Raw genomic sequence first — 11,156 nt, forward strand, 5'->3', positions numbered from 1 at the left:
GCTCCGTAGGAAGTAGCTGATGGACAATTATTGGTTAAATCTGAGTGGACACAATGGGTGTAATCCAACTAAGAGGGTCTTGGAGGCTTGTTGGGAGAGGGGGAAGGCAAAGAAAACAAGTTTTGGATGGATAGGGGAGGGCATAGCAGAACAAATGAAAATTCACAGTGGTGTGACCATACTGGATGCTGCAAAATGCTAATGTAGACATGGAACTACTGAATATTAAGCACAGAAATAAGACAGCAGATGTAATCCAGGAGTTTTACAGTCACAGGTATAGGAAGTACAGTGATCATGTACAGCTTTTTACAGATGGATCAAAGAATCCACAGACAGAGGCAACAGGGGCAGCAGTGATGATACCCAGCCACCAGATGGGGTTTAATAGGAGAACATCAGATTACTTGAGCGCATATTATGCGGTTGAACTAGTTGCTGTTCTGTTAGCATTGGAGTGGGCGGAGGATATGAGAGAAAGTAAAATACTCATTTGTAGTGATTCAGTTTCATCACTATCAAGCATTAAATCAGGATCATCCAAATACCACCAAGACATAGTGTATGACATATTGTTCACAAACTCAAACGAGATGGCAGATAAGTTAGCAAAGGAGGTGACCATGAAAGAGCAGGTTGAAATAAGTATAAAACTTTAAAAATCGGAGGGATAGGCATCGTCTGGAGGGAGGTCAACAAACAGTGGCAGCAGCACTGGGATAGAGAGTCCAAAGGAAGACATTTACATGAAATCCACAATAAAGTAGGAGGGTTAAGAAGTCATGGTAAAAAACAGAAAAGAACAGGTCATGATTAGCAGACTAAGAATTGGGCACTGCCAATTGAACAGCTCACGACATATTATTGGAAAACACCCTACTGGACACTGTGGCGAGTGTCAGGTCATGGAGACAGTTGAACATGTACTTACTTCATGCACAAAGCATGAGTTAAATAGACGGAGTATGTTAGCAGGTTTGCATAGGGTGGCACCAGTGGAGAATAGGGTGGAGGGGAGAAAGGTAATTTTTAGGTTTCTGATCAAAACTGGATTAATTAAAGTGGCAGTAGGCAGAATATTTTTGGCGTCATTTGGCAACAATTCCATAATAACCTTTCAGCATATTGTAATTCAAGTGTTGTGAGAGAAAACTAGACTTCTGCATCTCCTCATGGCTCTGTTTTCAGGTTTTAGAAAATCTTGCCCGTGATGGGAGACTTTGACCGATCACAGGTCATTTCAGAGAGAGCATCCCTATGGTTGTGCTGACCGGTACTTGACGTTCCTTCAAGAGATTTCAATATGGCTGCCGCATCACAAACTTTCTCATTTTACAGCTAAACCATGCACTACAAGATGATTCTTCATATTTGATCAGTGCTGCCTAATTTGACCGTTTGGTCGGAGTTTGCGAGTGATTGACAGCCGGCTCTCATAGACAGCAGATGGACAGCAGATCCCAGCTCGGCTCTGACTGCTTGTTTTCCTCCCGTCTGTGGAATCTTGCAAATGCTGTTAGGAGCACCGGAGAACACAGAGGCACATGATTTTTTTCAGGCTACCTGTTTCATGTTCTACAGTCACGATATAGCGACCGTTTTATAAAAAAAAAACTTTTTTTTAATCATATTTGCTCCAATCTAACCTACTTCAGCTGTAGTAGAGTAGGGGGGTAGTGGACGGGTAAAACCTGAGGGAGGCAGCAATGCAACACAAAGGATGCAAGCTGCCGTAAAAACCCCAAAGAAGAAGAAGAAGACCGCAGCTTCAGTCACACTGCGCATGCGTTAGACCCCCTGTACCGTGTCCCATCCTCCTCTAACAGGCCTCGGGGACGCATTTAGCGGTTACTCAGGAAGTGACTTCTTTGTTGTCATAATGGGCAGGGACCACACACAGGTGAAATACTATCTGGGTAACAGTAAGACATTATATAGAACAATGGATTCATAAGACTAAGATAGAGAGCAAATAGCAGCCGGCTCTCTTAAACCCACCACACCTCCAGGTTTGTTTGTTTTCTGGAGACATGAACTGGCGTGTTGCTTTACTATTGGCTGCCATTACCTTCACCTCTATCACCATCATCTAATATTAAGTACATCCACTGGCCCGGTCTGTGCACCTCTTCTTCTTCTTCTTCAAACGCTGCAGCCGCCTGTCCTGTCTTGTCTGTCTCTCAGACTTGTTGTCCATTATGTGTCACCTACAGCTGAGGACACTGGTTTTTGTAGCGTGGTTGCTGGGTTACGTCGCCTTCCTGTTCTCCGCGAGGAGGATGTGGACAGGGAAGTACGTCCGCAGTCCTCTGGCAAGATCACTCTTCATGAACATGGTGAGCGAGAACGAGGCAGCCGCGATCGAGACACAAGAGGTATGTAGAGTTATTATGAATGAATCAGTCTGGTAGATGAAACTGCATGGTCACAATTGGTGCCACGTTTTGAGAGACTATAACTACAGTTAATTAAGACTCATATGTGTGCATCTTTTCCAATTAACAAGCTGCACAGGTTAGATTTGGGTTAGATTTAGGTCTGTGCAATATATCCTTGATGCAATATACACCTCAAGTGCAACTACCTTTTGTTTACATCTTTATTTATTACATCTACCTTACCTATTTTATTTACAAGTGCAATTACCTCTGTTTACATTAAATCTATTTTTATATTTTATACTTCTAGTGTAACACTTCTGTTTATATTTATTTATTACATCTACTTAACTTGTTTTCCTTGCTTTATAACTGTGTGTGTTTTACCTGTTATGTGTTTTTATCTGCCTCGTTTAGTCTTGTCAAGTATTTGTTTTAAAAAGCACTGACCAGAAGTGACAAACTGTGAATCTCGTTGTATTTAATGCAATGACAATAAAGCTTTCTACTCTCTATTCTATTTGATTTTCATTTGGAATTTGGTATGAGACGCAGATAAGAGGGTCCTACTGCAGTCCACCGTTAAAGGGGACATATTATAAAAAAAGATTTTCATGTTATTTATTATAAAGCAGGCTTAAGTCCTACATAAATACTGCGAAAGTATCGAACTGCTAAATCCAGAGGGAAATACACACAGCCCGTATTCAGAAACTCTGCATTCGAAACAAGCTGTCAGGATTTCTGTCCAATCGTGACGTCACGAATACACAATATTTAGACCCTTTACGCAGTTTTAAACATTTTAAGTGTGTCCCAGTTTATTCCTGGTTGCAGTGTATGTGAATGTTATCAGTTGACAGGAAGTACACATGGACCCAAGCTGTTGCCTAGAAACGCAATCCTGTTGCAATTCCTTCGCAGTTCCGTCAAAATGCGCTAAAACGGAGCGTTTCAGACAGAGGGTAGATGCAGGCATATTCAGGCCGACAGTATGAGGAAAATAAAGTTGTTTTTTTTAACATTACAGCATGTAAACATGTTCTAGTAGAAACACTGCCTCACATGAGACAACACTGGAGTTAAAAAAACAAAAGACTCAAAACTGTAAAACTAAACTAAAGGTTCCCGAGAACAAGAATTTCAAGTGTTACAGGTTTCGAGGTTAATACCAGTCTGTCTTCAGTCAGTGCAAGATAAACATCACATACATTTTTATCTTGGCGTACAACAAAAGAAAAAAAAGACTTGACTCTCCTGCAGGAGTTGCTCATCTTTCCTTTTGAAAAACTGACAAAGCACAGTCATAAATAAAGTACAGTGTGCAAATGTCTGGTTATCATGTAACCAGAGTTCATGATGATGAAGTATATACCGTCATTATTTACATATCTACCGAAATTCAGAGCCACAGATACCTGGGTACTGTAATTAATAATAAGCTAACATTTAATCACACCTTTTTCTTGGCAATTTGCAAGAATAGTTGTGTGGGGGGTGTTGTGATATACCAGTATTGACGATAACTACGATATTTAAAAAAAAGAAAAATAATTAAATATTGATATGTTAATAATACACAAATATAATATTGTGTAAATAATCCTCTTAAATCACACTTTTATACAGTTATGGTTACAGACTCTCTCTCTCTCTCCACCTCCCTACACTCGTATTGTGAATGTAATTAATTTGCCAAAAGAGACAAAAAGCACAATAAACAGTTGAATTCAACAGATAGATGAATGAAGATAAATTTGACGGATAGCATTATTTATTTATTCAATTTTCCATACATATCACGCTAATATCGTTATTGTGAATTCTTTTGGCCATTATAATCTTGTAGTTAAAATCTGATATCATGACAGCCTGAGGTTTTTTATTAATATTATTTTATTTGCACGAACATTAAACTTCATAAAATTCAGATAATGGGGGGGAGAAATGTGACAGGAGAGGTCAAGAAGCCACAGGCTTATACAACGGACCTCCCCTGAACAGAAGGAGGAAAAAATGATAATAACAAAATAGGGAGAAAAAAGACAATTAAGCTAACATAATTTAGAAAAAATCAACAAATATAAATGACAACAAAAAGCAGGCAGAAAAACTAACCAACCAGTAGGCAGAAATCCAATAATAACAACAACAGAACAAAAAACAGAGAATAAGAGAAAAAAAAAAATTCCTAATTTGGAATCAATACATTATCTATCTATCTATCTATCTATCTATCTATCTATCTAAAAATATATATATATATACATTCACACACATATATACACAGACATGCAAATACACGTCAAGAAATAATTAAACATCACGACTTCAATGCGATGTCAATTTCCTTTCTAAATTTTTCTGCACCATTAATAAACAACGATATGAAAATGCACAAGTATAATTCATAGATGTCTAAAATCATTCCATTCCACAAAACACAACAATCCAATGAAAGCAACATGTGTATACAGTTACAAGATAAGCCTACAGGCAAGGTTTGATTCACATTTAAGCCATGAAGGTACACAGTGTTAAAAGGAAGTAGATCCAATCCAAGTCTCCATGTGTCCCTCTGTAAATATGTCTTCAATTCTCTCTGTGTCTTAAATTTTAAATGTTTTTGTCCCTGTGGCTCTAGTGGTACCACTGCGGTCCCGACCTGCTCGGAGAATCGGTGCGACCCCTGTTTGTCCAGAGCCACCTGGACTCCGACACCAAGGCTTTCCTCAAGCGGAGTGTGGAGAAGTCCGGCTGGCTGTTCACCCAGCTCTACCACTCTTTTGTATCAACGGTCCTCGGCCCGCTGGTCTCACGCACCTCTATTAATGGGTGAGTAGTGCAGACACATACTCTGTCTCCGTTTCACCATGTAGTGCAGTGGTTCCCAACTTATTTTCCTTAAATCCCCGCCTTCTTGTGTCTAAGAAAAGCTGACCGCAGTGAAAAATGTTGTTTTTGAAAGGCTAAACGCCAACAAATATGGACTGAAAGTGAATATTTCGTTACATTTTGCTACTAAGTAGGAAAAAAAATCAATCAAATTTTGACAACCTCAGAGCAGACAAATCCTGGCACACCCCCTGTGATCTTTGTCACCCCCCCTAAGGGGGGCCCGGACCCCAGGTTGGGACCCACTGATGTAGTCTGACGGGTGCTCTCTGTCTCCAGGTTTCTGGGTCGTGGCTCTATGTTTGTGTTCTCGTCGGAGCAGTTCCAGCGGCTGCTCCGGGTCGGCCCGGAGTGGAGGTCTGAGAGGCTCCTGGACCTCGGGGCTGGGGATGGAGGGGTCACGGAGGTGATGGGAGCCCATTTCAGAGAGGTCTATGCAACTGAGGTCTCATTACCCATGAAATGGCATCTTCAGAGGAAGAATTATAAGTGAGTAGTAAATCATAGGACTGTTTAGATTCAAACTCAATCCCACCGCACTAATCTTCATTCATCCTTTCAAGTAATTTTTTTCTTTACCATCTGAAAACACTGTTTTTCTGTCACGCTCAGAGTGCTGGGTATCGATGAGTGGCAGCAGACTGATTTCCAGTACGACATGATCAGCTGTCTGAACCTGCTGGACCGCTGTGACGACCCTCTTGATCTCCTGCGGGACATCAAGCGATCGCTGGTTCCCAGCACAGGGAGACTCATCCTGGCCGCGGTGCTTCCTTTCCAGCCTTATGTGGAAGTCGGTCAGTTGGGAATCCGTACAACTTGCCTCATATTATTTAATATGCTTCCTCTGTGATCCTGATTTAAAAAAAACATTCTGTCTGTATTTATTATTAGGAGGAAGATGGCAGCGCCCCAAAGAACACGTACGAGTAAAAGGAAAAACATGGGAGGAGCAAGTAACCAACATGTCCAATGAGGTTTTCCGAAGAGCAGGGTTCGAGGTGGAGGCCGTGACCCGGTTGCCATACCTCTGCGAAGGGGACATGTACAACGATTACTACGTTCTCGACGATGCAGTTTTTGTTCTCAAGGCCTCCGAGGATAGCTCAGAGTCTGCTTGAATACCAAACGTACTGTGGAACTGTCAGAGCGCCCGCTAACCTAACTTGATCTCGATAGGTCACTCCTCGATGGATTTTAGTGCAATTTTCAACAGCTTCATTCATAAAACAGAGTATTTCTGACAGTGTTTCTTTAGAAATGTTCAGTCAACTGTGAAGCTCAGGTACTGTAGTTCCTACATTTACCAGCCATCTTGTGTGACAGTGATACCTCTACTTTTTAAGCGAAAAATAACTGATATGTTACCATGCAGTAGGTGTTTGTTGTAAAAAAATCTGTTATCTGTGGGAAAGTGTTTACTGTTAGCGTTTCATCATTCTGTAATGGGAATAATCATGGTTGGATTTGCACTTCAGTGTCTAATGCAAAGGATCAGTGTATGCACACGTTTGATTTAACCATTCTGAATTGGGCTTTTTGTATTTTAATGCTATTTTTTTTTTTTAACTTGCTATTAGTGACGACAAAAATAATATGAGGCCTTCTTAAAGTGAGCCTATGTAACTTTTGGTAAACAGTGGCTACTATCTTAATGTTTAGAGTTGCATTTATTGATTTTTTTTTTACCAGTAGGGGGCAGCACAACAAGTTGAAAATACAACACTAACATATTATCACGCAAAAAAACAATTATTATGGCAAACCTATTGGCAGGAGCAACATTAGCATTCATTGGAGTTGTGTTTTTGCCACCAACTCCTAAGAAAAATATCATATATATCATAGCCCCTCATCAGGGCTCCATAAGGGGATGTTCACCTGCCGCGTCAATGAACACGTGGAAAACGCCAGCCGTGCGACTTCATCCTTTTATCCAAGGTGCTTCGGAGGTTGCACTGCTGTTGCCCCTGCCGTTACTAAGCAACTAAAAAACCTGCGTGCTGACGATGAAGAAGATGCGGTAATTTCACAATAAAAGCCTCACTGACTAGACTGAACAAAGTCAAAACAAAGATAAATGGTTTTCCAGCACCGTAAATCCCTCACAGTAGTTTTACTGCTCGATTTGTCTGTGTCAGTCTGGCTGACCTTTCAACCGGATGGTGTGACCTTCTTGGGCTTAAAGGGTGAAGCAAGTAAAATAGTCTGTGGTACAGAACATAAAGCTCTCGGTAGCCCTGAACTAAAATGATTAACCTCTCCTCCATATATTTACCATAGACTGATATCTACGGTAAAGCGAATGCAGTACCGCCCCCGCTGCTCCGATTCTCCGGCCAATCTCACGTTCCATAGTCCCCTCACTCGCGAACAAGACCCCCAAGGTACTTGAACCTATTCACTTGGGGTAAGGACTCATTCCCTACCCGAAGTAGGCAATCCATCGGTTTCCTGCCGAGAACCATGGCCTCAGATTTAGAGGTGCTGATCCTCATCCCGGCCGTTTCACACTCGGTTGCGAACCGATCCAGTGAGTGCTGGAGGTCACAGACCGATGATGCCAACAGGACCACATCATCTGCAAAAAGCAGCGTTCCAAATGTTGAACTATTTTCATCTCGGGGCACAGCGCCCTGAGAAATGGGTGCTTGGGAACGCTTGTGCATAGCGACGGCGTCACTCCCGTGTTTGAGCGTGCCTGCCGTGCGTCTACATTGACAACAATGGATTTGAGCGTGCAAAAGACGCAGCATGTGTGCAGCCTCTAAAGCAATTGTCATCGACATGTTGATTTTACACAAGTTTAAAAGTAAAATAGTCTTGGTTTTTAGAAGTGAGCTTTCCAATAGCTAGCCAACTAAAGAAAACAAAGCTTCAAGCTGAGTACGGAATTAATGTAAAAAAAAAACATATGATCCTCCACCTTGGACGCCAACAACAACAACGACTCAAGGCCATCCTCCCTCCCATTACTCGCCAGTCTGTGGCCATGTACTGCATCCATCTGGGTGAACCACTTCCAACTCTTTCTGTTGGAACCATTCCGGCCGTTGTGGTTCTTGATAGTTCTGTAATCAGTAATTTTAGCTTTCCGCTGCACTGTTGGAATGTCTTTTGGTAACCATGTGCAGCCAACAGTTGAGAGACTTCTCGGTAGACCTTCTCATTGCCAGTTGCCCCTCGCTGGATCCTTTTATTGGCAACCAAACAGAGGAATGTCTGCACTTCGTCAATTGACCATGGCGTGGTTTTGCAGGCTGACATTTTTTTTTTTTTTTATTTGGGTTGAGTGAATAAAAAATTGCGTTTGGTATTGATGGTAGCTTGACTGATTAAAAATGGCGGGTTTGTGCAGGATATCCCATGTCAAGCAAATGACGATTCTATTGATGGTTCTCTCTGACCAATCAGTGGTCTGCAGTGTTTTAACTGCAAAGTTGCGGGCTGTAAAATCAAAATAAAGATACAAAATAGACTAGGAGGCTCCGTAGAGCTGAGGGGGGCTGCAAAGTTGGGTCACTACGCTCACTACGAGCGACCCCTTTCATATTACATGTAGTCATTTGGCCCATTTTTAATATGAAAAATACTAACTAGTGTTGCTTTAATGCGAAAACAAAAAAAAAGCTATACAGCTGCCAAACTGACTGCGTGAACATTAGCTAGCATATATACTGGTAGCACTGTAGCAGCAAAACCCCCGGGTGTATTGAATTAAGCAAGGGTACGTTTTATTGCTTTTGAATTTGTATTTGTAAGAGGAAGACGTTATTTTGTCTTTCAGAAGTTACATGGTCTTGCTTTGAATCAGTGCTGCACAACGGACCACTAAAAATGTGCCACAATTAATGCAATATTTGTATTGAAAGAGTATAACATGGGATCCAGAATAAAAAATATACTTAATTTTCTGCATTTCTCAGCTCTCATTTGTCCATGTCACTGAATGAATGTGGTGTGTAATTATTTGAGATGATCTTAGATGCTGTAGAACTGTCTGAATTGCAGTCAGTTTGTAGCAGTGGTTCCAATCAAAGTTCAAGAGGCTCCCAGGAATCCTACAGTGAGTTCCAGGGACCCCACCAAAATAGGGTTTATTTTATCTTGACTTTCATTCACTTAAAGGTGCTATTGATAACATTCAGCTACTAGATGTTGCATTTTCCCTCCCCCGTTCCAGTGCTTTTACTTCACAACCATGTGTCACATATCTTTCCCAGAGATAAACAAAACATTCATTTTGAACCCACCAACATTTTTAAAATGATTAATTCATAATTATAATTATTATTTTTTTTTTCAAGAAAAGCCATACTTTTTTTTGGCACTTTTCTAAAGGCTCTGTAGACATATATATTTGAAATATTTTTTAAACTAACAGCATATTTTAAAATATTTGTCTACATCAAATTTTTATCAATAAGACCTTTAACTTTTTAACAGGGATAGAAAATTTCACCTAGACCACTGACTTCAATGGCTAAATTAAATGTTGTAAAGCTCATCCCCACGTATTTGCAAGTATTTATTTATAAATGAATAAATAAATGACTCCATAAATGTCATTAAATGTAGCAAAAATGAATATTAAAAATAATTGTAGCCATTAATTAATTGATAAAATGTGACACAAATTGATATTTGCTTTTTAATTTGCTTCTTTATTTATGTATATTTGTATTAATTCTCCTATTTATTTACTCTTCTGTTTAATTCTCCCTTTTATTTATTTATATGGTTATTTTTTATTAATTTGTAAATGTATTTATATATTTTTGCATTTATTTTTGTATTTATTTATTTTTGCTTTCATTTTTAATTTATTTGTTTTTGCATTCATTTTTTGTTTATTTTATATTTATTTTTAAATGTGCACTTGTAAAATCAGCCATAAACCAAAATTGTTGTAAGTAGACTAGTTGTTTCCTGACAACATATTGACACTTCAGTGATAAAACATTACTCCTATTTTAGTTCAAATTAAGATATTACTCTGTTCCACATAGCTAGGAAGAATTTCTATGGAAGTTTTTATTGGACTTTATTAGTTGTAATCCACAGAAGACATTCCACAAATGTGTACCATGATCTACAAATATTTCACTATCCACAAACATGTATTGTTGTATTTGTGTTGTGTAAAGTCATATCAACAAAAATAAAGGGCGATTTGCAAATACGCATAACTTACTCTGTAAATACGTATTTTAATTCCACATAAAAATGTTATAGGTTTACATGTAAAATGATATATACGCATTTGTGCATCACTTTTTACACGTGGAATGATATTTGCGTATTTGCAAATCGCCCTTTATTCCTTTGGATGTGACTTTACACAACACAAATAGAAAAATACATGTTTGTGGATAGTGAAATATTTGGAAATCATGGTACACATTTGTGGAATGTCTTCTGTGGATTACAACTAATAAAGTACAATAAAAACTTTCATAAATGTCCTGGTGCATTTCATTGTACATTATCAAGGCCTATTCAAGGAGGCTAGGACACGCCGGACACCGGTCTTAGAGGGTATGGGGTATAAAACATGCGCAGTGTAACTGAAGTTGCGGTCGTGCGTTGCGATTGGTTCAGTTTCTGCAAGTGCAGACCAGATTTTACTGCGCATGTGTTGTACCCCAAAGATATGACGCGTTGATGAAACGTGACCCATGAGCCATGGATGATGTATGAAGAGAACCCAGCCTCCTTCAATACATGGCAACCTCGAGCTGAAAGACGAAACTCGGATTTACTGCATTTTCCACGGAGCATGGAGGCAGCATTGATGTCGCATAAATTATGCAAATTAGGCATCCCTCTCCTCTGATTGGATGAGCGTCCGAACATTCCCCGTCTCTCATTGGCTGCTCTTGT

At 39.8% G+C, this 11,156-nt stretch overlaps 1 protein-coding gene across 2 annotated transcripts; it reads left to right on the plus strand.

Annotated features, from left to right (window-relative positions):
* Positions 1–1,838: 1,838 nt before the first annotated feature.
* mettl9 (methyltransferase like 9) lies at positions 1,839–6,932 on the plus strand. 2 transcript variants are annotated; one of them, XM_037754837.1, is made up of 6 exons: positions 1,839–2,009; positions 2,214–2,375; positions 5,023–5,213; positions 5,553–5,762; positions 5,886–6,070; positions 6,168–6,932. In XM_037754837.1, the coding sequence occupies exons 2-6, from the start codon at positions 2,280–2,282 to the stop codon at positions 6,392–6,394; spliced, it is 909 nt and encodes a 302-aa protein (XP_037610765.1). In that variant the 5' UTR covers positions 1,839–2,009; positions 2,214–2,279; the 3' UTR covers positions 6,395–6,932. The 2 variants fall into 2 exon arrangements, with proteins under 2 accessions (XP_037610765.1, XP_037610764.1); XM_037754836.1 differs by lacking the exon at positions 1,839–2,009 and having other exon boundaries at positions 2,184–2,375.
* The last annotated feature ends 4,224 nt before the right edge of the window (positions 6,933–11,156 follow it).

Source organism: Sebastes umbrosus, chromosome 20 (genome assembly GCF_015220745.1).
Source record: "Sebastes umbrosus isolate fSebUmb1 chromosome 20, fSebUmb1.pri, whole genome shotgun sequence".
NCBI lineage: Eukaryota > Metazoa > Chordata > Actinopteri > Perciformes > Sebastidae > Sebastes > Sebastes umbrosus.

What these genes read in the sequence shown, in the direction of transcription:
- mettl9 (XM_037754836.1), top strand. Translation starts at nt 2,199, where the DNA reads ATGTGTCACCTACAGCTGAGGACACTGGTTTTTGTAGCGTGGTTGCTG. An exon ending in CCGCGATCGAGACACAAGAG is followed by an intron (nt 2,376 to 5,022) that starts GTATGTAGAGTT and finishes CTGTGGCTCTAG; the next exon opens with TGGTACCACTGCGGTCCCGA. An exon ending in CTTCAGAGGAAGAATTATAA is followed by an intron (nt 5,763 to 5,885) that starts GTGAGTAGTAAA and finishes TGTCACGCTCAG; the next exon opens with AGTGCTGGGTATCGATGAGT.